The 24134-nt window shown below is 55.1% G+C and overlaps 1 protein-coding gene across 3 annotated transcripts; it reads left to right on the top strand.

Moving 5' to 3' along the window:
* The first annotated feature begins 1785 nt into the window (after window positions 1–1785).
* ASGR2 (asialoglycoprotein receptor 2) lies at window positions 1786–12568 on the top strand. Of its 3 annotated transcripts, none has more exons than XM_062216481.1 (9): window positions 1786–1954; window positions 2268–2397; window positions 6071–6187; window positions 6397–6492; window positions 6796–6867; window positions 7836–7922; window positions 8012–8157; window positions 11944–12050; window positions 12208–12568. In XM_062216481.1, exons 2-9 carry the CDS (start codon window positions 2292–2294, stop codon window positions 12362–12364), a joined length of 888 nt encoding a protein of 295 aa, XP_062072465.1. In that variant the 5' UTR covers window positions 1786–1954; window positions 2268–2291; the 3' UTR covers window positions 12365–12568. The 3 variants fall into 3 exon arrangements, with proteins under 3 accessions (XP_062072465.1, XP_062072463.1, XP_062072464.1); XM_062216479.1 differs by having other exon boundaries at window positions 2263–2397; XM_062216480.1 differs by having other exon boundaries at window positions 2138–2397.
* Window positions 12569–24134: the final 11566 nt, after the last annotated feature.

The following is a 24134-nucleotide window of genomic DNA, read 5'->3' as shown; positions in this document are numbered from 1 at the left end:
GATGCCAGCATTGCAGGCAGCGGCTTTACCTGCTACACCACAGCGCCGGCTCTGCTACCTGGCTTCTTAACCACTGTAGGGTAAACCTGCCCCTTCCCCTCTTTCTACAGGACGGCAGTCCGATTGGGTCCTGCTTTATGACCTCATTTAGAAGCCCTGGTTCCCGAAGCCGCCTGGGGGTACGGCACCACCGAATGGCTTCCGTGAGGGCTTCTTTGAGGGTGTGTCCCAGAACACAAGGCCCTTCAGATGGTTCTAGGTCTGCTCCCTATTGGAACTGAGTGGAGTTTGTCAGAGCTCGGGGCTGACTTCCAAGCATGGAGAGAGTGAGAGGTTGCATTTCCTTTCTCCGGGATGCTCTGTCCTAGAGAGCCAGCAGAGCTTGGAGTAGCCTTTTTTTTTTTTTTTTTTTAAGATTTATTTATTTATTTGAAAGAGATACACAGAGAGAGGAGAGGCAGAGAGAGAGAGAGAGAGAGAGAGAGAGAGGTCTTCCATCTGATGGGTCACTCCCCAATTGGCCACAACGGCCAGAGTTGCGCCAATCTGAAGCCAGGAGCCGGGAGCTTCTTCCGGGTTTCCCACATGGGTGCAGGGGCCCAAGGACTTGGGCCATCTTCTACTGCTTTCCCAGGCCATAGCAGAGAGCTGGATGGAAAGTGGAGCAGCTGGGTCTCAAACTGGCGCCTGTATGGGATGCCGGTGCTTTAGGCCAGGGCGTTAACCCACTGCGCCACAGCCCCGGCCCCGGGGTGGCCTTCTTAAGGCAGATAGGGCCTAATGCTGTGGTGTAGCAGGTGAAGCCACCACCTGCAGTGCCAGCATTCCCATATGGGCACTGGTCGAGTCCCAGCTTCTTCAGTTTATTGTCTGGATTTGTGTGACTCATGTTACGGCCGCAGCATCTCTGCTTTCCTGGGGGCCACCACAGAGGGCCTCAGCCCCCGTGGACTCCAGTGTCCAGGCCCCTGCACCCTTGCAGGGTTCAGTGTGACTGAACTTGAACTTCACTGTTTTCTTAGCTCCCAGAGCCCAAGTGCACAGCCAAGTGCACCCCCAGCCCATCGAGGACTGGGAAGACCCTCCTCCTAAGGGATCCCTCTTCCCTCTTCACCGGGCTTTGCCTTCCCAGTTTCTCACCGGTCCCCCCACCTGGCACTGCGTTTCCTCCCTGTGAAACGGCAGTCTTTGGGGCACCTCCCTCATGGCGGTGCTGACCGGTGACGCTTGACGCTTGAAAGGGAAAACAGCGCAGCTGATCGGGGACAGCGGTGGGCACAAGGGCAGGACTTTGTGGTCCAGAGGGCGGGGCCTCCCGCAGGCTGTCTGCCTCATTTTTCCCCTCTTCGGGAGGTTGGAGGTTTTACTCTCCTGCACAGGGCTGGGCAGGTCAGGCTGAGCCCACAGGAAGCTGAGGCCTGCGGCGCCAAGGCCAAGGTCACAGGTCTGGATTGGGCAAGAGCAGAGAGTCCCCCTGACAGTGGACAAGGGGTGTTTGGAAAGGCAGCAATTCTGGGAAATCAGAGGCAGGAAGTGGGAGGGGAGGGTGAAACAGCCAAGTGCACCCCCGGCCCCTCCAGAGCTGGCTCCCTGTCTTGAGCAGTGCAATACAGAGCCAGGTGACTGGCGTGGGGGGCAGGTGGGGCTCGCAGGGGAGGCCAGAGCGGGAGGCCACCTGCGCTGAGCGGAGGACAAACGAGGCTGTGTCTCCACCTCTCTCCACCTCGCTGTCTGAATTCCAGCCGCGATGGCCTCTGTTTACTGTCCAAAGTCCCGGGGGCAGGAGATGCCAGGTCAGAGTCACCAGGGCCTCAGACCCGGCTCAGGCCCTCACCTGCCCCGGCCAGCCCCGCCTCTCCCGCCTGGGCCTCAGCAGGACCACCTGCCCAGTTCTTCCTCTGCTCCGCCCTGGGGTCTGGGAGTCCGCTCTCCAGACCTCCCACAGGCAGCCGAGGTAGAGGAGGCAGGGGGGCCTGGGGATGCTGGGGATTTCAGGCTCCGTGGGGGCTGGCTGGGGAGACGTGGGGGGGTTCGTACCTGAGTGTGGAGGGCAAGGCCTTCGGCATGTCCTGAGAAGGGACAGGCCCCTGCTGCGTGGCACACCTCGGCCCCAAACTCGCCCCCACCTCAAACCCAGCCCCAGCTGTCGCCCCGACCCCTCGGGCGCCTACGGCGACCCCGGCGACCCCACCGTCAGCATCCTCCGGAGCTTGCGTCTTGGCACAAGCCCCGGCCCCAGCCCTGAGCACAGCCTCAACGCAGCCCAGGTGTGAGCCGGCCCCCGGCACATCATGGCCAAGGACTTTCAGGACATCCAGCAGCTGGACCCCGAGGAGAGCGACGAGGGAGCAGGCGCCCATGGGCAGACTCCCAGGAGAGAGGACGCGTTCTGGAAAAGTGAGTGTCTGCCTCCTGGGACCTCCTCCGTCTCAACCACCCTCCCCCCCTTGGAGGCTTCTGTTACGTCTACCCCTTCCCCGTGTGGGGCAGGGACTGAGCCCTCTGTGGGCTCTGAGGTGCTGGCACCTCAGCTGGCCCCAGCCGCATCTGCCTCTGCACGCCCAGGTGCCTGGGAGGGAGTGAGCGTGCACTGGCGTGGGGAAGGCGCTTCCTCCCTCCCAACCTGAGCCACATGCTCTTCTCGTAGTTTTTCTCTCTCTGTTTCATTTAAATAGTTATTGCTAGGTCTTTAATTATATGTTTACTTTCAAATTAAATATATATACATACATACATACATATATTTAAATGGCAGATATAGAGAGATCACATTCTTTTACCCATGCCCCCAGATACCCAGCCAGGGCTGGGCCAGGCTGAAGCAAGGAGCCAGGAACTTCATCCAGGTCTTCCATGTGAGTGGCAGGGATCGAGCTACTTGCTGTATCACTTGCTGCCTTCCAAGTTTACATTAGGGGCCGGTGCTGTGGTGTGGTGGTAAAGCCATTGCTTGCAGCACTAGCATCCCATATGAGTGCCGGTTCGAGTCCCGGCTGTTCCACTTCTAATCCAGTTCCCTGCTAATGACCTGGGAAGGAATAGAAGATGGCCCAAGTCCTTGGGCCCCTGTACCCATGTGGAAGACCTAAAAGAAGCTCCTGGCTCCTGGCTTTGGATCGTTGTGGCTGCAGCCGTTGTGGCCATCTAGGGAGTGAACCAGCAGATAGAAAATCTCTCGGCCGGCACCGCGGCTCAATAGGCTAATCCTCTGCCTTGCGGCGCCTGCACACCGGGTTCTAGTCCCAGTTGGGACACCGGATCCTGTCCCGGTTGCCCCTCTTCCAGGCCAGCTCTCTGCTGTGGCCCGGGAGTGCAGTGGAGGATGGCCCAAGTGCTTGGGCCCTGCACCCCATGGGAGACCAGGAGAAGCACCTGGCTCCTGGCTTCAGATCAGCGTGGTGCGCTGGCTGTGGCGGCCATTTGGGGGGTGAACAAACGGCAAAGGAAGACCTTTCTCTCTGTCTCTCTCACTGTCCACTCTGCCTGCCAAAAAAAAAAAAAAGAAAAGAAAAGAAAATATCTCTCTCTGCCTTTCAAATAAATAAATAAATAAATCTTTTTTTTTACAAATATTTTTTTTTTTGACAGGCAGAGTGGACAGTGAGAGAGAGACAGAGAGAAAGGTCTTCCTTTGCCATTGGTTCACCCTCCAATGGCCGCCGCAGCCGGTGCACCACGCTGATCTGAAGGCAGGAGCCAGGTGCTTCTCCTGGTCTCCCATGCGGGTGCAGGGCCCAAGCACTTGGGCCATCCTCCACTGCACTCCAGGGCCACAGCAGAGAGCTGGCCTGGAAGAGGGGCAACTGGGACAGAATCCGGCGCCCTGACCAGGACTAGAACCCGGTGTGCCGGCGCCGCAAGACGGAGGATTAGCCTGTTGAGCCGTGGTGTAGGCCATAAATATATCTTTTTAAAAAATATATATTTGAAAGGCAGAGTTACACAGAGAGAGAAGGAGAGGCAGAGAGAGAGAGAGAGAGAGAGAGAGCTTCCATCCGCTGGTTCACTCCCCAATTGGCTGCAACGGCAAGAGCTGTGCCGGTCCGAAGCCAGGAGCCAGGAGTTTCTTCCAGGTCTCCCATGTGGGTGCAGGGGCCCAAGGACTTGGGTCATCTTCTACTGCTTTCCCAGGCCATAGCAGAGAGCTGGATTGGAAGTGGAGCAGCCGGGACTCGAACCAGCACCCATATGGGATGCCGGCACTGCAGGTGGCAGCTTTAACAGCTAAACCACAGCACCGGCCTCATAAATAAATCTTTTAAAAAAGTTGACATTAGCAGGAAGCTGGAATGGGACTGGGGCCCGCGGGCTGATATGCGATGTGGGGGTCCAGGCGGTGCTTTAGCTGCTGTGCCAGACTCCCGCCCCCCGTTTTTCCCGTGCGTGTCTGATTTCCCACCAGAGCCGGCCAGTCTAGTTCTCGTTGCAGGTGTTGTAGACATTTCAGACAGGGGATACGGGTATAGCCTCTGCCTGAACGTCCTTGTCTGCCCATTCTAACGTCTGTGTCAGCCCCGGATCTGTGTGGATAGATTAAGCTCCTGGTTATGTGCTCCTGCTTGCTGTTTGCCTTGTAACCTTTGAATGCTGCGTGCTGTGATTTGAGCTGCTTGGGAGCTCGATGCTCTTGTGCTCCCCAGAAGCATTCCTGAGCTTCATTCTGGGGTGCAGTTCAGTAGGTGGGCTCGGTCTGAGCCTGTGGACACGAATGGTCGTGGCCTCAGACTCTCAGCTCTGTCTGCTCAATGTGGGAGTCTGCTGGGTTCTGCCTGTGTTTCCTCGCCCTGCCCTGTGTCCGGGAACCTGCCCCCAGCAGCACGCCGGGTAATCGGAGCGCTCACCGTGTGTGCCTCCTGTCTCTCGGAGACTACTGCCTGCTGTCCAGGCGCCTGGAAACAGCCGTTTCCTGTGGTGCTCTGGTGTTTCGATTTGGTTGCTCCAGGAGGAGGTGAATCTGGGCCGTGCTAGTCCACCTTAGACTCTTTCTTTTTCCTTCTCTTTCCAACTTGCCTAGGTAGCACCTTGCGTGTTCTAACTCATTTAACCCTCAGAACAACCCACTCTGGTAGCCATGGCTGTCATCCCCATTTTATACACGTAAAAGTGGAGGCACAGTGGAAGGGAAGGCTCGCCCGTGACTGCAGAGCTAGCCGGTGGCATGGCTGGAGGATGCCCAAGGGCAGCCGGATTTCAGGGTAGCTGTGTGCTGGGCTGACCCTGAGTTGAGGGCTGGCAGGTGACAGGTCAGGCTGGGAAACAGGACAGGGACCTGCTGTGTGGACATACTGGGGAGGGCAGGCGGGGGCTCAGCCGTGGACTCCCAGCCAGGTGGAGAAGCCGGCGGCCAGGGAGAGTGCTGGGGGGAGGGTGTCCCAGCCCACACTGTGATGACTTAACACAAACTCAGGATACCTGCATCCGGGCAGTTTACAGTGGAGAGAGCTATCGGGTCACGGTTGGGACGCTGGGAGGTCAGGATTGAGGGGCAGCGTCTCGGGAGGGCCATCCCAAGGTGGAAGAGCAAAGAGCAGGTGCACACATGGGGGGGAGGGGGATGCGAGCCAGGCTCACCCTTCTGTAAAGAGTCCAGGACGGGCATAACAAGATTAATCCACCCACAAGGGCAGAGGGCAGAGCGTTCACCACCCAGCACCCTCCCCGGGCCCATCTCCCAGAACCGCTCCGGGGACCATGAGCCTTGGGGACAGGTTCAGACCACGGCAGGGAAGAACCCACAGGCCATGGCAGAGGACCAACAGCCGGGGGAGGCGGAGCCCAGCGTGGTAGTGGGAGTGGCAGTGGCGGCGTCCAATGGGCCCCTGCGTGTGGCCGCCCCGGTGTGACAGGTTCTGGGTGGCCACACGCAGTAGTGGCCAACTCGGGATGGTGGCCGGCCAGGAGGTATCCCGGTGAAGAAGAGCTTGGGCCCCTGATGTTGAAATCAACCGAGCTGCGGCAGGGACTCCCAGGGCTGTGCAGGGCTGGTGGGGGCCAGGAGGACTCCCAGGGCTGTGCGGGGCTGGGCGGGCGGAGGGTCTTGCTGTCCGCTCAAGCCACCGCCTCTCCACAGGGCCTCCTCCACCCCAGTCCCTCCTGCAGCGTCTCTGCTCCCAGTTGTGCCTTGCGCTGCTGGTCCTGGGCTTCAACGTGCTGCTGCTCGTGGCCATCTGCGTGATTGCATCCCAGAGTGAGGATCACAGGGCCGGCAGCGGTGGGGTGAAGGTGGGGGGGGGCCAGCAGGGGGCATGTGCTGGGGGCACCAGGGGTCGTCCATGGGGGAGATGATAGGGCTGATGGTGGCCGAGTGATGGGTGGCAGGGGACAGGCACAGGGACAGTGACGGATCCAGGAGGCACAGCCCCTGCCCCGGTCCCGTCCTCACCACCTCCTGAGCAGGTGCACGGCTGCGGGTGGAGCTGCGGACACTGAGAGCAAGCTTCAGCAACTTCTCCTCGAGCACCCTGGCGGTGGTCGGGGCCCTGGGCTCCCACAGTGAGTGCCTCGGGCTCTGGCTGCTCTGTGCAGGGGGCAGTAGGTGGCAGGGGACGGGTCCATGCTGGCAGAGACCGGGAAGCCTGGGACAGTGCTGGTGTGGTGGTGGGGGCTGAGTGGGGACCCGCGGGGGAGGCGGAGCAGGGGGTGGTCCGGGCCTCTGCAGCACAGCAGAAGCGAGCAGGGGGCAGCCCGCACGGGGAGACCGAGGACCAGGCCTTGGCCCAGTGGGGGAGGCGGGAGGCGGGGCTGGAGGGCGTGGGGGAGGCAGGGCGGGCAGGCTCCTCAGCTCTGTCCTTCCAGAGGGCGGCCTCACCGACAGTCTGACGGCTCTGGGGGCCAAGCTGCAGAAACAGCAGCAGGATGTGAAAGCAGGTCAGAGACCACGCGTGCGAGTGTGATATGTGGTGTGTGTGTGGTGTGTGTGCGATGTGTGTGGTATGTGTCTTGTGTCTGTGGTGTGTGTGTATGTGTGTTGTGTGTGTGGTATGTATGGTGTGTGTGTGCGGTATGTGTGGTGTGTATGTGTGATGTGTGTTGTGTGTGTAGTATGTGTATTGTGTCTGTGGTGTGTGTGGTATGTGTGGTGTGTGTGGTATGTGTGATGTGTGTTGTGTGTGTGGTATTGTGTCTGTGATGTGTGTATGTGCTATGTGTGGTGTGTATGTGTGATGTATGTTGTGTGTGCAGTATGTGTGTTGTGTCTGTGGTGTGTGTGGTATGTGTGGTGTGTGTGGTATGTGTGATGTGTGTTGTGTGTGTGGTATTGCGTCTGTGATGTGTGTATGTGCTATGTGTGGTGTGTATGTGTGATGTGTGTTGTGCGTGTAGTATGTGTGTTGTGTGTGGCGTGTAGCATGTGTGTATGATGTGTGATATATGGTATTGGTGGTGTGTATTGTATGGTATGTGAGTATTGTGTGTGCAGTGTGTGTGGTGTGTTGTATATAGTGTGTGAGGGGGGTGTGTTTGTTGGAGGATGTTGTGTGTGTATATGTGGTGTGTGTTGTGGGGTGTGTGGCATGTAGTGTATGGGGTGTGTGTATGTGTGTGGGTATAGGTGTGTGTTGTGTGGGTGTGTGGTGTGGTGTATGGGTGTAGTATGTGTGTTGTGTGGCTGTGTTGTGTGTGGGGGTGTAGGGGTGTAGTGTGTGTGGTGTGTGTGTATGTGTGTGGGTGTGGGGTGTGGCGTGTATGGCATATGTGTGGCATGTGTGTGGCATGTGTGCGGTGTGTGTGGGGTGTGTGTGTGCAGGGGTGTCTGTGCTCCCCCAGCTGGAGTGGGGGGGCGTTCCCGTCCGCCCGCCCCCTCGCCGTCCAGCCCCAGCCATCTGTGCCCGCAGACCACGCCACGCTGCTCCTGCACCTGAAGCACTTCCCGGTGGACCTGCGCACGCTGTCCTGCCAGCTGACCTTCCTGCACAGCAACGGTAGGGGAGGGGAGGGGAGGGGAGGGCTCGCAGCCCCCCCCGCGCCGGGCCGGCCGCCTCTCAGCTCCCTCTGCCCCGCCGCCCCGCAGGCACGCAGTGCTGCCCCGTGAGCTGGGTGGAGCACGAGGGCGGCTGCTACTGGTTCTCGCGCACCGGGAAGACCTGGGCCGAGGCGGACAGGTACTGCCGGCTGGAGAACGCGCACCTGCTGGTCATCAACTCCTGGGATGAGCAGGTGAGCCCTCGCGCCCCCAGGCAGGACGAGGCCCAGGCTTGCCATTTCCTTCTGAGCTGAGGCTGAGTCCAGAGGCGGAGGCGTGGTGGAGCAGGGACGGGTTCATGGTGGAGCAGCCATGGACTCAGAGGTAGGAGACAGCAGCCAGGAGCTGGGGCCAGGGGCCCAGGTGCCACGGGGCCGATCAGGAGACAGAATTCCAGCTGGGGAGACCCGGGGTCCAGCACGTGGGAGAGGACGGTGCAGAGCTGAGTCCCCTCTTGCCGTGCTGCCCTTTGGAGGTGGCGGTCACTTGGGTCACTTGGGCGCGGGCAGTGACTTCCTTGCAATGGGTATGGGTCCCCCCCTGGTGCATCTCTGTGTCTCCCTTTCCCACGGCTGCCACCAGACAAGCACCTCAACTCCGAGTTCCCGGGGAAGGAACTGGGACAGGAGGAGGAGGAGGGCTACGGTGCCCACGTGCTGGCTACTGTCACCTATTCACTTGCTTAGTCGACACAGTCCTGCTCTCCCCTCTGCGAGGGAAGGAGAGATGCGGACACTAAGCCAGGTACGGCCGCTCGCTACCCAGCCAGCGAGTCCCGATGGAGCCCTGTAGTCAGCACTTGCCTTGGTACCACGGGTCGGTGCAGGCTCCACTGTGTGTAAGTATTACAGTGCCAAGGCAATCCAGCCATGTGATGCAGAGGCCGGCATTTGTTGACTATATATTGACATTAATGTATATTTGTATTAAGGTCATGCAGAGTGTGTCACGTGGTACAGTGACTACAAACATATTTTGCTCTGCTGGTCAGATTGAAGTTGCCATTATTGAATCTGTGCAATTTAGGACTATGTCAGTTTCATGCTGCTCCACCTAAGATTCCTGAGCTGTGTGGTTTGACCCACGACACACGTGTGAGAGTTGCAGCCTCATGTGGGTGGTGCTGTTGTGTGGTGTGTGTTGTGTGTATGTGTGTGTGGCGTGTGTGTTGTGTGGGTGTGGCGACAGTGATGTCAGAGTCCACTGAATGCTGTTTGCCTGGAATTCTTCCTCATCTATACGGATGCCAGCACGGTCCTCTGTCGGACCCTCACCAGCAAGGGTCCAACGCAGTCACGACACGGTCAGTGTTTCTCGGTTCTCAAGGAACTTTTACTTGTGGGGGCAGAAGGAAAGAGTGAGGGGGAGAGAAGAAAAGAGAAGGAGGAGCAGCCGCAAGCCCAATTCCCAATATCTCTTTATACCCCAAGTCCGTGGCGCATCCGCTCCACAGCCAATAGCGGCTGTCTTCCCATGCAGTTCACACTGGTATCGTCCAATCAGATGAAAGGACGCGTATAGTCTCAGGTTGAAAGTTCATCTGTTTCACCTGGTTCTTCCTAGTTGTTTATGCAGAGTCCATCCTGCCTCAACTTCATCTGTTTCACCGGGTTCCTCCTAGTTGTTTATGCAGAGTCCGTCCTGCCTCAACTTCATCTGTTTCACCGGGTTCCTCCTAGCTGTTTATGCAGAGTCCATTCTGTTTCATCTGTTTCACCTGGCTGTTTCCGTGGGCCTTGTGGTCGACCGATTGCTGCAAGCTATGCAGATGAGGTGGTTTCCACAGGTGGCCAGCCTGCGGTTCCCCACAGTCCTCCATACCTCTCTACTTGCCTTTGCTTGGGCACCTCGGCCCTTCCTTTCTTTCTTTCTTTTTTTTGACAGGCAGAGTGGACAGTGAGAGAGAGAGAGACAGAGAGAAAGGTCTTCCTTTTGCCGTTGGTTCACCCTCCAATGGCCGCCGTGGCCGGCGCACCGCGCTGATCCGAAGGCAGGAGCCAGGTGCTTCTGGTCTCCCGTGGGGTGCAGGGCCCAAGCACTTGGGCCATCCTCCACTGCCTTCCCGGGCCATAGCAGAGAGCTGGACTGGAAGAGGAGCAACCGGGACAGAATCCGGTGCCCCGACTGGGACTAGAACCTGGTGTGCCGGCGCCGCTAGGCGGAGGATTAGCCTAGTGAGCTGTGGCGCCGGCCGGCCCTTCCTGTCGTTCCAGGCTCTTTGATTTTTGGAGCCTCTTAGTTTTAGGTGCTGAGTCTCGGCCTTGGCTTAGCTTCCTCTGGGTGGCACCTCACAGTCCTGATTGGATCTGTGGCTGAGTTCAGCCTGGGCATTCCCTTAAGGGAAGCTGCTGTGAAGTCAAGCTTGTGCTGTTTCTCCTGTGATGCTGGGTGTTGTCTTCTTCAAAGATTTATATATTTACTTTTATTTGAAAGGCAGGAGAGAGAGAGAGGAAAGGGGATGGGAAAGAGAGAGAGAGCGCACTTTTGTCTGCTTGCTCATTTCCCAAATGGTTGCAGCGGCTGGGGCTGGGCCCAGCTGAAGGCAGGAGCCAGGAACTCTATTTAAGTCTCCCATGTGGGTAGCAGGGGCCCAGGGACTTGGGTCATCTTCCGCTGCTTTCCCAGCATGGGGCAAGGTTGGAAGTGGAGCAGCCGGGACTGGAATGGAGCCCGTAGGGGATGCCGGCACTGCGGGTGGCCACAGCGCCGGCGCCATATAATCTGCTCTCAGGATCTACTTTTTACACCTCTCTGATATCACAGTTCTTTCTTCCTCCTCCTCTTCCTCTTTTTTGGCTTTCATTCCACTTGGTTTTCCTCCTTGCCGCTTTCACGACTGGGTGCAGTGCTGTCATCCTCCCACAAGGGGGTAGGAGTCACTCAGGTCACCTGGCACCGAGTGGTTTTTCCCTCCCAGGCTTCACCACCGAGGGCTGGGCGCCAACGACCTGTGTTCTTTGTTCAGCTGTCGGCTTCTCTTGGGGGTGGGAAGAAGGGACGGGGGCAGCCGGTCTCAGTGGAGCATCTGGTCTCCAGGCACCGCCTCGCCGGCCCTGCAGGCTCTGCAGGAACTGTGCCTGCCCTCTGATGGCGCTCCGCGCTGTCTCCAGGGCGTGACGGCGGAGTCAGGCAGTTTCCTCCAGGCCCAAATGCTGTTATGTGTGCATGCTGGCCAGCGCCTTCCTCTGCTTCCTCCAAACCCAGGTGGCCACACCTCCTGCTGCCCCCACCCCCACGGCCCAATCCTGGGGGAAAAACACCCCCGCAAGAGGAAGCCACGTGGAGGGGCTGTGCCTGAGAGCGGGGAGCTGTCTGCAAGCTTAGAGGCCACTTCCCCCCCCCCCCCCCGGCCCCTGCCAGCTGGCGCACGGGCTGCCCCCTCCTCCCCAGGGTGTCCTCTCGCGTTCCGAGCAATGTGCCAGATCCCACGTGGCCGTGTCTCACAGGCGTTCTGGGCAGAGGGCATGAGTTCGGAAGCTCTAGGGCCTGGCAAGACTACACATGAAAGCAACCAGGGGCCCCTGAGAGGCAAGCGAAACGGAGATCCTTAATGGTCTGGCGTCCACGGGGTCCGCGGGAGCAGGGTCAGGATTCCCAGAGTTGGAGGCTGTGGAGAGGACCGTGGTGGGGGCAGCGGCGGTGCTGGGAAGGAAGCGGACCCTGGGCCAGGGCTGTGGACGGGGCCCAGTGGTCATCAACTTACAAGGGGGTTGCCTCTGTGGACTGTGCCACCTCCCTGCAGAATCGCGGCAGCGCCCGACCTAGAGGGCGTCTGAGGACTCGGATCATCCGTGTGGCGCGCCTGGCCCGCAGCCTAGCCCGGCAAACGGTCGCTGGCCAGCAACTGCGCTTGCAGGAGAAAAAGCGAGGAAGCAGTCACCCTGCGAGCTGGGGAAGCAGAGGGCCCACGCGCGATGCCTCCGTGGCGGAGGGCAGCACCGCAAGGGGCCAGAGACTTCCCTTCTGCCTTTTTCTTCCAGAAGTTCATTGCACAACACGTGCGCCCCTTTCATATCTGGATAGGTCTGACTGACAGCGACGGCTCCTGGAAGTGGGTGGATGGGACCGACTACAGGTCCAGCTACAAGTGAGTGGCTTCTCCAGCGCTGGGCACTGTCCCCTGGGGATGCCCTCTGGGCCTCACGCTCCCCAGACGCCCCACCCCTGAGGCCGCAGCGTCAGCTCCCTGACTGTGCCTTTCTGGGGTGAGGGGCTCAGAGTTTGCGCTTTGCTTGCCTTCTTAGGAACTGGGCTCCCACTCAGCCCGACAACTGGCAGGGCCACGAGCTGGGCTCAGGCGAAGACTGCGCGGAGATCCGCTCGGACGGCCAATGGAATGACGACTTCTGCCAGCAGGTGCACCGCTGGGCCTGTGAGATGCGGCGTAACATCACCGGCTAGGAGCGGCCGCCGCGCCCCGCCCCCGCCCCCGCCCATCAGAGAGGAAGAAGCGGGCAGAAAGGGGTGGTTTAAGTCCCAGACTTCAGGAGGCCGAGCCCTCCCCTCCTCCAACAATTCCATGTCATTATTCTAAGTGGCAGCTTCCTCCTTGGAGTAGGAAAAGAAGGAACAAACACCCCAAACTCTGCGTGGCCTCATTATTTGGAACTGGGAAAGGTAGCCTGCCAAGAGGAGGGACACGAGAGGGTCTGGGGGAGACAAGAGAGCGGCAGAAACACTAAGCGGCCAGCACTTGTGCGAGCTGGAGGGTCTGCCAGCCCCCAGGGTTCCTGCAGGAAGCGGCTGTCCTTGCGTTTGGGGTCTCCCCAGACCAAGTTCCGGGAATGCCCCTCTTGACTCTCAGCTCCCAGGGAAAATGTTTGTGAAGAGGAGGGGGATTGGAGCAGAGCTCGGCCAAGTCTTTTTCATTTTTTAAAATGTTATTTATTTATTTATTTAATTTGTTTGAAAAGCAGAGACAGAGAGAGAGAGAGAGAGAGAGAGAGAGAGAGAGAGAGATCTTCCATCTACTGGCTTACTCCCCAAATGCTCACAACAGCCCAGGCTGAACCAGGTCGAAACCAGGAGCCAGTAACTTTGTCTGGGTCTCCCACATGGGCAGCAAGGGCCCAAGAACTTAGGCCATCAGCTGCCACCTCCCAGGATGCGTTAGCAGGAAGCTGGAGAGGAAGCAGAATCGCTGGGGCTCGAACCCCGCACTCTGATGGGGGATGCAGAGGCTCAACCACTGTGCCAGATGCCTGCCCCTGGCTGCCTCTCTTTGACCCCAGTCAGCTCCAGGCATATCTGTGGCACAGGATGTCACCAACAGTGTCCGCGGTTGGCACACTCCCCCTTCTAACATCATTTGGAAATGGCCCTTAAGAGAATCTCTCAGTAATTACTTTTTTAAAAAAAGATTTATTTATTTATTTGAAAGTCAGAGTTACACAGAGAGAGAAGGATAGTCAGAGAGAGGTCTTTTATCCACTGGTTCACTCCCCAGTTGGCCGCAATAGCCAGAGCTGTGCTGATCCAAAGCTAGGAACCAGGAGCTTTTTCCAGGTCTCCCACGTGGGTGCAGGGGCCCAAGGACTTGGGCCATCTTCTACTGTTTTCCCAGGCCATAGCAGAGAGCTGGATTGGAAGTAGAGCAGTTGGGTCTTGAACCGGTGGCCATATGGAATGCTGGCACTGCAGGCGGTGGCTTTACCCATTATGCCACAGCACTGGCCCCTAGTAATTGCCTTTTAAAAAGTTTTAAATTACAAAAGCAATATCTGCTGTACTTTTGAAAGTGCTTCAGGGGCTGGTGTTGTGGAGTAGCAGGTAAAGGCACACACACGCACAGACACACATGCACACACTTCTCCCCAGGGTCACCTGCTCCCGGAGTACCCTGTCAAGTCGTCATCTGTGTCCACCACCGGGCAGCTTGCTCCTGGGGACGTTATTCCAACCTGCGCCATTACCTGATGGGATTTCCCTCACTGAATTTAACCACTGTAGGGAATTCCAAAGCGTGGCTCTGCCATGCATGATTTAATCATCCTCCATGACGGGCGAGTTGGTGCTACTTCTTGTTTATTTTTACAGTCAGGTTTCAAGGAATTCCTTGCCGCGATGCTCAGTGGCTGCATTGTCTAGGGCAGCTTCTTCAGACTGCGTGATGGGCACCAAATGGGAGTGGTCACACATGTGCTGTGAAGTCCTCCAGGGCTGGAAGCAGGCACCGGACTTGCTCCTCTCTGCTACTCCTGCCTCCCAGAGACCCCACATTCCATGTTCTAGCTCGCTCTTCTAGTCCTGATTGACACGTGTCATTCTAAATAATACACATAGACTGACATCCCTTTATCAGTTGTAAATATTATTTAGTCCTCTATCAAGTACATGAGGTAAGATCTTCCACTGTAGTCTATAATTTTTAAAAATGGTTTCTTTTTAAAAAAATATTTTACTTATTTGAAAGGCAGAGAGTTGCAGGGAAAGAGAAAGAGAAACCTTCCATCTGCTGGTTTATTCCCCACATGGCCATAATGGCTGGGGCTGGAACAGGCCAAAGCCAGGAGCCAGGAGCTTCATCCTGGTCTCCCACGTGGGTGCAGAGGCCCAGGGACTTGAGCCACTGTCTGCTGCTTTCCTAGGCACATTAGCTGAAAACAGATCAGAAGTGGAGCAGCCGGGACTCTAACTGGTGCTCATAGGGGATGCTGGCAATGCAGCAGTGGCTTAACCCATTATGCCACAATGCCAGCCCCCTGTAGTCTATAATCCTAAAAATGCTTATCTTTATTTATTTTTAAAGGCAGAGAGAGTGAGAGCGAAAGAGAGAGATCATCATCTGTCGGTTGCACTCCAACCATTCTGGGCTGGACCAAACCAAAACCACGAACCCATAACTCAGTCCAAATCTCCCATGTGGGTGGCAGGGACCCAAGTACCGAAGCCATCACCAGCTATCTCCTAGGTGTGCATTAACAGGAAGCCAGAACTGGAAGCAGAGCCAGACCGCAAACCCAGGCACTGCAGTATGGGTTGTGGGTGTCCCAAGTGGTGTCTTAACTGCTGTGCCAAGTGCCTGCCCCAACGGTTTTTATTTAAAAGTCTTCATTTAGAATCTGTGTTGTTATGCCTGCGTAGTAGTCTAATCTGACTGCCTTTCCTTTCTTGCACAACTTCTATTTCTCCTGAAGTTAGTAATTGTTTTAAGAATTTGCTGCATTGCCAGTGTGGTGCAGCTGGTCCAGCTGCTGCCTGTGACACCAGCATCCCGAGTGAGTGCTGGTTCAAGTCCCGGCTGCTCTGCTTCCAGCTTCCAATCCAGCTCCCTGCTAATGCATCTTGGGGAACAGCAGATGATGGCCCAAGTGCTTGTGTCCCTGCCACTCACAAAGGGGACCAGGGTGGAATTCCCAGGCGTCTGGCTTCAGCCCTGGCCATTGTGACCCTTCCATTGTGGCCATTTGAAAGAGATCTCTCTCTCTCTCTAACTCTGCCTTTCAAATCAATCAATCAATTAATCAATCAATCTGTAAAAAGCCTAACTATAACTTTTTCCACACATGTGAGCCAGTTGTATGGTCAATATTTTATTTCATTATATTTTATTTTTAAAAAGATTTGTTTATTTCTTTGAAAGGCAAAGTTACAGAAAGGCAGAGGCAGAGAGAGAGAGAGAGAGAGAGAGAGAGAGAGAATCTTCCATCTGCTGGTTCACTCCCCAGATGGCTACAACGGCCAGAGCTGCACCAATCTGAAGCCAGGAGCCAAGAGCTACTTCCAGGTCTCCCACGCAGGCGCAGGGGCCCAAGCACTTGGGCCATCCTCTACTGCTTTCCCAGACCACAGCAGAGAGCTGGATGGGAACTAGAACAGCCGGGACTCGAACCGGTGTCCATATGGGATGCCTGTGCTGCAGGCAGCGGCTTTACCTGCTACACCACAGCGCCGGTCCCTGGTCAATATTTTAGTTGTACTTTTTTTTTTCCCCTAGAGCCAGAATACTGAATCCAAGTTTTATGGGGATTGAAATGTACACAATTTGGGGGAGCCCTTTGTAGGAAAAATATAAAGTTATACATGTTTATTTAAATTAGGAAAAAAGTTGCACACTTAAAAAGATGAAAGGTGTCACAAACATCACAAAAATCCAGAAAAATGCAGTAGTACATTCCGTAACTCATCTTTCGACATTCCTCTAAAACCCTTTCTTTTCAGTTTATTGCTTCGTACTCATTGCTTCTGCTATGACAAAGATTTTTTAAAAGATTTATTTACTTACTTGAAATGCAGAGTGACAGAGAGAGAGGGACATGGTAGGAGGAGAGAGAGAGAGAGAGGTCTTCCATCCACAGGTTCATACCCCAAATGCCTACAACAGCCAGGGCTGGGCCAGTCTGAAACCTGGCACCAGAACTCCATGTGGGTCTCCAATGTGGGTGGCAGGGACACAAAGCTTGGACCATCTTCCGATGCCTTCACAGGTGCATCAGCAGGGAGATGGATAGGAAGTGGAGGAGCCGGGACTTGGGTGGGAGCTCTGGGGTAGGATGTGGGTGCCCCAAGCGGTGGCTTAACCACTGCACCACACTGCCAACCTCACGATGAAGATGGTAAAGCTGCTCTCTCTGCAGAGAGGAAGACGACTCGGTGCTTCCTCTAGCACATTTCTCCTATGCCTGCTGGTGTCAGGCACTTCAGGGCACCCTGTGCTCCCCCTTTGGGTCACCCCCCCCACGTCCACCGAGCCCCATGAGTGGTAGAAGCACCCCTGAAAGCCGTTCTTGTGCCGGTGAGGCCACGGCAAAAACCGAACTTCTTAGCTGGATTGTAAAAGGTCACCTGAGACAGGGGGACATGTGATGGAGGGGCCACTGGACTGGAGGGGGACAGTGGTCACTTTAACTGATTATGGCTGAAATGAATTTTGTTTTCATCGTTGGCAAACAACCCTATGGGCTTATGAAGACATAGCCGGTGCCTATGTGTGTGCCCACGAGGGCTCCTGGCGTCATTGGGCTCATGGCAAATCCACCTGTGTCCCCAGCCTCGCCCCGCCCACCAGCCTCGTGTTCTAAGCACCCACTGCAAGAAGGGCTTGTTCCCCAGGCCTGCAACACAGCCTTTGCCCTGGGACTCCCTGCGCATCCTGGGATGTCCATTCTCTCCCTCCTCTCGCCTGGATCCAGATTTTTTTTTTAATTATTATTATTTTTTATTTGAAAGGCACAGTTACAGAGAGAGAGAGATCTTCTATCCGTGGGTCACTCCCCAACAGTGGGGGCTGTTGGTAGGTCGGTGAGTTGGTAGGTAGGTGGGTAGATGACTACTTCACAGAAAAGAAAATAAGCAACCACCCGGGTCACAGAGTCAAGAGTGCGCTGGGTAGGGATCCAAGCCTAAGTCTCTAACTACAAAGACAGCCTTCTTCCACTGTACCACAAACCCCCTTCAAAAATGATCCAAGAGCCAGGAGCTCCATCCGGGTCTCCCACGTGCATGCAGGGGCCCAAGGACTTGGGCCTGCTGCTGCGGTCCCAGGTGCGTTAGCAGGGAGCTGGACTGGAAGCAGAGCAACCAGGACTCGAACTACGCTCATATGGGATGCATGGAGGTTATGAAAACTCTTCAGCAGGTGAGACTCGATGAGCTTGCACGTTGGGGGTCACATCCACGTGCCAGGAAGGGGGTGTACCCCAACTCCACGGGACAAAGGCTGCCATCCTCGGGACCCTGCTGACCCCAACGCCCATACACCCCTTCACCCGGCTGCTCATTTCTGTCAGTTGCAATACCCATGGTAATAAGCTAAGTGTAAGTCAGCATTGCCTTGCGCCTTGTGAGATTTCTAGTGAATCACTGAACCCAAGGTCAGGGTTGTGGGAAGCCCCTGCTTACAGCTGGCTGGGGTCCTGTGTTGTGGCGCAGGGGGTTAAGCCGCTGTTGTGGGCATTTGGGGAGTGAACCAGCAGGTGGAAGCTCTCTCTCTCTCCATCACTCTGCCTCCCAAATAAGTAAATAAATAAATAAATCTTCTACTGTTTTTAACAAAAGGAGGGAAAAGTGTCTCAATGTCTCAAAAGACATTGCACCATGCTCTTCATATCCCAGTGGGACGCACGCTGGGACAGTCACACCAGCTTCTCTTTCCCACGCCCAGTGAAGTGAACAAGCCTCCGCCACCGCTGTGGGGAAGCAGCCCAACCCCCCAGCAGCGCCCACCCTGGAAAGGGCACCGGGCATCCCACACGGACGCGGCGATGTGGACATGAAAGCGGCAAGTCTCCATCCTTTTAGATTTGATCACGGATTCTGAAAGCGGCCGCATCACGGCTCTCCCAGCTCTGCCGTGGGCCTCGCCTGGGCTGCACCCCCAGCAGACTCTCGTAGAGAAGCTGTGAAGTGAGCCCCGGGTCTCACTTCTACCTTCTGGGACGTTCCCTGCTGTTCTGCACTGAGTGATTGGTTTTAGTTACTATGTATGTGTCTCACACTCCCCCAATGGGCCAGTGTTTGCAGTGTGTGTATTTTGATCGTTTAAAACATTTAAAAGAAATAAGAGAAATCCTCACAGCTGAAGGACCTTTGTCCCAGCAAATTCTCTGCAGGACAGGTCAGGAGGGGCCACCGCTGGTGTCATTAGCCACGGAGGGAGGTAAATAAGTAACTGTTTCCAGAGAGGGTGATCACTGACAGGGCAGAATTTCTCAATCAGTAAAAGAACGAAAACAATAACTAATCATTAAAAGTCCAGGTGAGTTGTGTGTGTGTGTGGGGGGGGGGATGGCAAGAAAGTATGGCAGATAGAAAACATGAAATTATTGGACAGTAATAAATCCAACCATAGCAATCACTATCAATGTGAATGGGTTTCATTCCCATAATAAATAATAGAAACTCTTGGACTGAGTAAAAAAAAAAAAAAAAAAGAAAGAAAAGAAAGCTGGTGCTGCAGCTCACTAGGCTAATCTTCCACCTGCGGCGCCGGCACACCGGGTTCTAGTCCCGGTTGGGGCGCCGGATTCTGTCCCGGTTGCCCCTCTTCCAGGCCAGCTCTCTGCTGTGGCCCAGGAGTGCCGTGGAGGATGGCCCAAGTGTTTGGGCCCTGCACCCGCATGGGAGACCAGGAGGAAGCACTTGGCTCCTGGCTTCGGATTGGTGCAGTGCTGGCCGTGGCGGCCATTCGGGGAGTGAACCAACGGAAGGAAGACCTTTGTCTCTCTCTCTCTCTCTCTCTCTCTCTCTCTCTCTCTCTCTCACTGTCTATAACTCTACCTGTCATATTAAAAAAAAAAGAATAAAGAACAATGTTAAATGTTCTGAAGCACAGGCAGGGTATGTCTGTATTTGAGAATTCTTTCATCAGTAACTTGTAGTTTTCAGCATATAGGTCTGTACGTATTTTATTAGTTATACCTAAGCATTCCATGGGTTTTAGTGCTAATTAAATGGTAATATTTAAAAAAAAGGGGGGGGGGAGCAAATGAAACGAGATGACAGACTTTTCAGATGTAAAACATTTAGAAAAGGAAGAGTAGTATCCTATTAATAAATTAATATCATATAAATAAAAGGTATGCGAAATGAGCCAAGGGCACTCGAGTACCTGTAGGAGTAGGCCCAAGTCAGAGCAGAAATGAATGGACATACAAGGAGAATTTGACAATATCACAAATCGCTCAAGAGGAACTTCGTCTTATACAGACACGGGACAACACAACTCCCGGCTTCGAGAAAGGTGAATCTGAAGTTCGAAGAGCCTCTCTCTTTGTTACAGCACTTTGCATCTTAGTAGATGTCACTGAATTTAAAATGATCACTTTGGTTTTCACCTTCCGTGAAGCATTTAAAACTCAGTCCTGTTCCACACACTCTGAAAATCCAGTGCAGGGGCTGGCGCCATGGCACAGTAGGTTAATCCTCCACCTGCGGCGCTGGCATCCTATATGGGCGTCGGTTTGAGTCCCGGCTGCTCCTCTTCTGATCCGGCTCTCTGCTATGGCCTGGGAAAGCAGTGGAAGATGGGCCAAGTGCTTGGGCCCCTGCACCTGCATGGGAGACCCGGAAGAAGCTCCTGGCTCCTGGCTTCGGATCAGCCCAGCTCCAGCCATTGCGGCGATTTGGGGAGTGAACTGACAGATGGAGGACCTTTCTCTCTGTCTCTCTCTCACTGTCTGTAACTCTACCTCTCAAATAAATAAATAAAATCTTTTTTTTTTAAATCCAGTGCAGTGTTCACTGAGTATGAGGATACTTCAAAGGCTCAGGGAAATTGGAATTAAAACTCATGTTGAGGGCCAGGTGTTTGGCCAAGTGGTTAAGATGCCTGTGTCCCACGCGGGAGTGCCTGGGTTCGAGTTTCGGCTCTGGTTCGTGTGTGCAGCTTTCTGATCAGGCAGTAGTTGGGAAGTAGCAGGTGAGGGCTCAGGTCCTGGAGCTCCTGCCACCCAGGAAGGGTCTGGATGGATTTCCCAGCTCCCAGCTTTGATGTTGGCTCAGCCCTGGCTGTTGCAGGCATTTGGGGAGATGGGATCCCTGTCTGTCTCTCCCTCCCTTGTTCCCTCCCTCCCTCTCTCTCTCTTTCTCTGCTCCTTGAATTGAAAAAAAAGGGGAGGAGGCACTAATTTTGTTTCAAAAGAGTTAGAACTCGATGTATAGTTTTTTCATAATATGCATTTTCAATTAACCTTTTTTCATTGAACTTTTAAAAGACCCCTTTAATATCTAAGCATCCCATTATAACCTTAAATATATACAGTTACCTATCAGTTTTTATAAAGCAAAAAAAGTGGACTCAGCATTCACATCTCAGCTTAAACATTGCTTCTGCAGAGCAGGCTCCCCATTCATGTAGAAAAAGGAACTTCGGCCGCTGGAAGCCCCCGTGTGCCTCATTGTTCCCAGCTCTGGCTGCTGTCACCTTGTCATTTCTGGTGCCACTGTGCGTCCTGCCTGGTGGACAGCTCCAGGAGGGGGAGCCCGGCTGCATGGGGGGGGGGGGGGGCTGCAGGGCAGGGGCGTGGGAGGCTGTTCAAGGAGCAGAGCGGATGCTCACAGTCAAGGGCAGGAAGCTTAGGAGCCGGCATTGGCCTCGTGGTGAAGACACTCACGTCCCACGTGAGACAGGACCTGGGTTCAAGTCCAGCTTTAGTCCTGACTCCAGCTTCCTGCCAAGGCGCACCCTGGGAGGTAACGGTGATGACTCAAGTCCTTGGGCCCCTGCACCCGCCTGGGAGACCCAGAAGAGGCTCCTGGCTTCGGATTGTTGCAGCTCTGGCTGTTGCGGCCAACTGGGGAATGAACCAACGGATGGAAGGCATCTCTCTCTCTCTCTCTCTCTCTCTCTCTGCCTCTCTTCTCTCTGTGTAACTCTTCCAATTAAATAAATAAATCTTTAAATAAAATAAAATAAAAGCTACACTTTCATGTACTAAGACAACAGCCCTAAATTTTTCTCCGAGTGGCAAGAATACATTTTAAAAGAAGACTGTTTTTTAATTTTAGGAATCGTCTCATGTTGATTCTGTAATTTTGCAAATGAACCCTCTGTTATTCAAAGTTACACAAGACTCTCTTCTGAAAAAGGATTTGGAAGAGAGAAAATTGCTCTTTGGTGATCATGTAAACTCTAAAAAAACTGCTTCTGGGGACGAAGAATTTTAGGTAGAGAGGGTGAGACCATGGAACAGATGGTGTGGCGCTGGTTTGAACCCTTGTGAGAGTCCTCAACTAGAAAGACTGGTTCTAATTGACAATCTCTGAGCTTAGATATGCTAGAAACCATTCACTGTGTCTCCCACAACCTACTACAGGTTGAACTGTCTCTCCCAAAAGGTAAGTTGACGTCTAAACCCAGGATCTTGGAATGTGACCGTACCTGGGCTGTGGCCGTTGTAGCTAAGCTCAAATGAGATCATGTCGGAGTAGGGTGTGCCTTCAACCCAATCTGGTGGGTGTCCAGGTAAGAGGGGAAGACGCACGTGCACCCGCACCCGCACCCGCACCCGCACCCGCGTGGGCGGCCAGAGGCTGAGATCACAGTCGTGCAGCTGCAAACCCGGGAAGCCCAGGGTTGTCAGCTACGCCCTGGAGGCCGGCCTGCGGCAGGGAGGGAGTCTCCCCCACACTTTTGGAGGGAGCAGGGCCCTGCCAACACTCGCATTTTGGACTTGTCGCCTCCAGAGCTGTGAGGCAACACATTCCTGCGGCTTGAAGTCACTTAGGTCATGGAATTCTGTTACTGGCAGCCCTAGGAAGCCGATACACAAGTCCAGGGCAGGGAAGTGCCTAAGGCGCAGACAGACTGGGAAGCGGGGCCAGCCAGTGTCTCCCCTCTGCTCGCCCTCTTCCCCGCCACAGGCCTTGCTCCCCGCGACTTCCGGTCTGGAGCACCGTAGTCCCGCCCCACTTCACTACCAAGGCCCTAACTATGATTGGTTGAAGCCCATTCGGGCACGCCCGCCCTCTTCGGTTTGTGATTGGCTTAGGGGTGCTCATGTGACTCAGTTTGGGCCAATGACACTTGAGAACCTGGAAGCGGGCTAGGGCTGAGTGAAGAAAGGCGGAAGGGAGGAGCCCTGCTGGCTAGCTTCCTGCTGTGGATGTTTCCTCGTGAGGACATGTTTGGACGCGTGCCAGCTGTCTCATGACTGCAGGGGAAGCCAAGAGGAAGGAGCCTGCTTGGCTGCGGGAGCACCGTGACCCTGCCCTGGCCCGGAAGGCGCAGAGCTGGGCGCCTGGCCGTCCCCTTAGCGGATCCAGTGCCTGTTTGATGCTAGGCCTTGAGAGAGGTTCGGGGTGCATCCTGCTCCTCACCTGGAGTGACAACACAGTAGCCTTCAGCTCACTGGCTTGCAGGTGTGGGGGGAGAAGGACGCCCAGGGTTAAGAGACGCTGGAGAAGAGGTGTGACTCATTGGCTAGGAAGGAAGTGGTGCCTCCAGCAGTGCCCGCGGAATCGGAGGCTTTGAAATGTCAGGTTGAGTCATCGCCAGTCGTGATTTGTGTGAACAAGCAACCCTGTTGTGTGTTATTCCCACGGGGCCCTGTGACTCTATGGGGGTGGGCAGGAACCGTCTATTGCCATTTGGCAGACTGGTTTTAAAGTGAGAAGAGCATTTAGTAAATCAGTGGGCACCCCTCCTAGCTCCGTCAGTTCACTACACTGTGTGAGAATGAGGCAAGACTCCTAGGCCCATGTAGACGCAGGCGGAACCGCCCCCACCCACGGTCAGCAAGTCGGAAGTCAACACGGACACGCTGTTTACCATGCAGGCCGTGGTGAAGCGCCTAAGGTGGGCAGAACCCACTGTGGAAGATTCTAGAAGGTTGGTGCGGAAGTGGATGATTAGATCTGGGAGGAGTTAAGCAGATGGCTTCCCGGGCCAGCATCGTGGCCCAGCACTGGCTGTTGAGACCAGCTGGGGAGTGAACCAGCAGATGGAAGATCCTCTCTCTGTCTCTCTCTGTGTCATCCTGCCTTTCAAATAGATAAATAAATCTTAAAAAAAAAAAAAAAAAAAAAAAAAAAAAGACAGGGGCCAGCGCCGTGGCTCACTTGGCTAATCCTCCACCTGCAGCGCTGGCATCCCATATGGGAGCTGGGTTCTAGTCCCGGTTGCTCCTCTTCCAGTCCAGCTCTCTGCTGTGGCCCGGGAGTGCAGTGGAGGATGGCCCAAGTGCTTGGGCCCTGCACCCACATGGGAGACCAGGAGAAGCACCTGGCTCCTGGCTTCGGATCGGCATAGCTCTGGCCGTAGTGGCCATTTGGGGGGTGAACCAATGGAAGGAAGACCTCTCTCTCTCTCTCTCTAACTCTGTCAAATAAAAAAAAAAAATTATTCTTAAAAAAAAAAAAAAAGCTTCCATGATAAAAGCAAACCTGGAAATGCTATGAGTTGGCTCAGGTAGGAGAGGCACTAAGCTGGGCAGCAACTCCCTGGTTCCCACATTTCCCATCTCCTCGGGGCCTTTGTGTGCCTGGCTCCTCTCCTAGCCGGGACCTAGGCCAATACCCCCAGCAGGGTTCAAGCCAGGTGAACTGGGATGAAATCTTCTTAAAGGCTTAAGTAGGCGCTCAGGGATCGAAAAGTTCTTCTACATCTGCTTATTTAAACAAGCACACCCTTAAGTAGTGCTTACTTGTTGCTAGGAATCGTTCCCGAAACTTGACAAACATGAGCTCGCTTCATCCTCACGACAACCTGAAGAAGTGGTGCCAGCTGTGCCGA

The sequence above is a fragment of the Lepus europaeus genome, chromosome 18 (assembly GCF_033115175.1).
Source record: "Lepus europaeus isolate LE1 chromosome 18, mLepTim1.pri, whole genome shotgun sequence".
NCBI classification, from domain to species: domain Eukaryota; kingdom Metazoa; phylum Chordata; class Mammalia; order Lagomorpha; family Leporidae; genus Lepus; species Lepus europaeus.
This window is presented reverse-complemented; position numbering and strand designations above follow the sequence as displayed.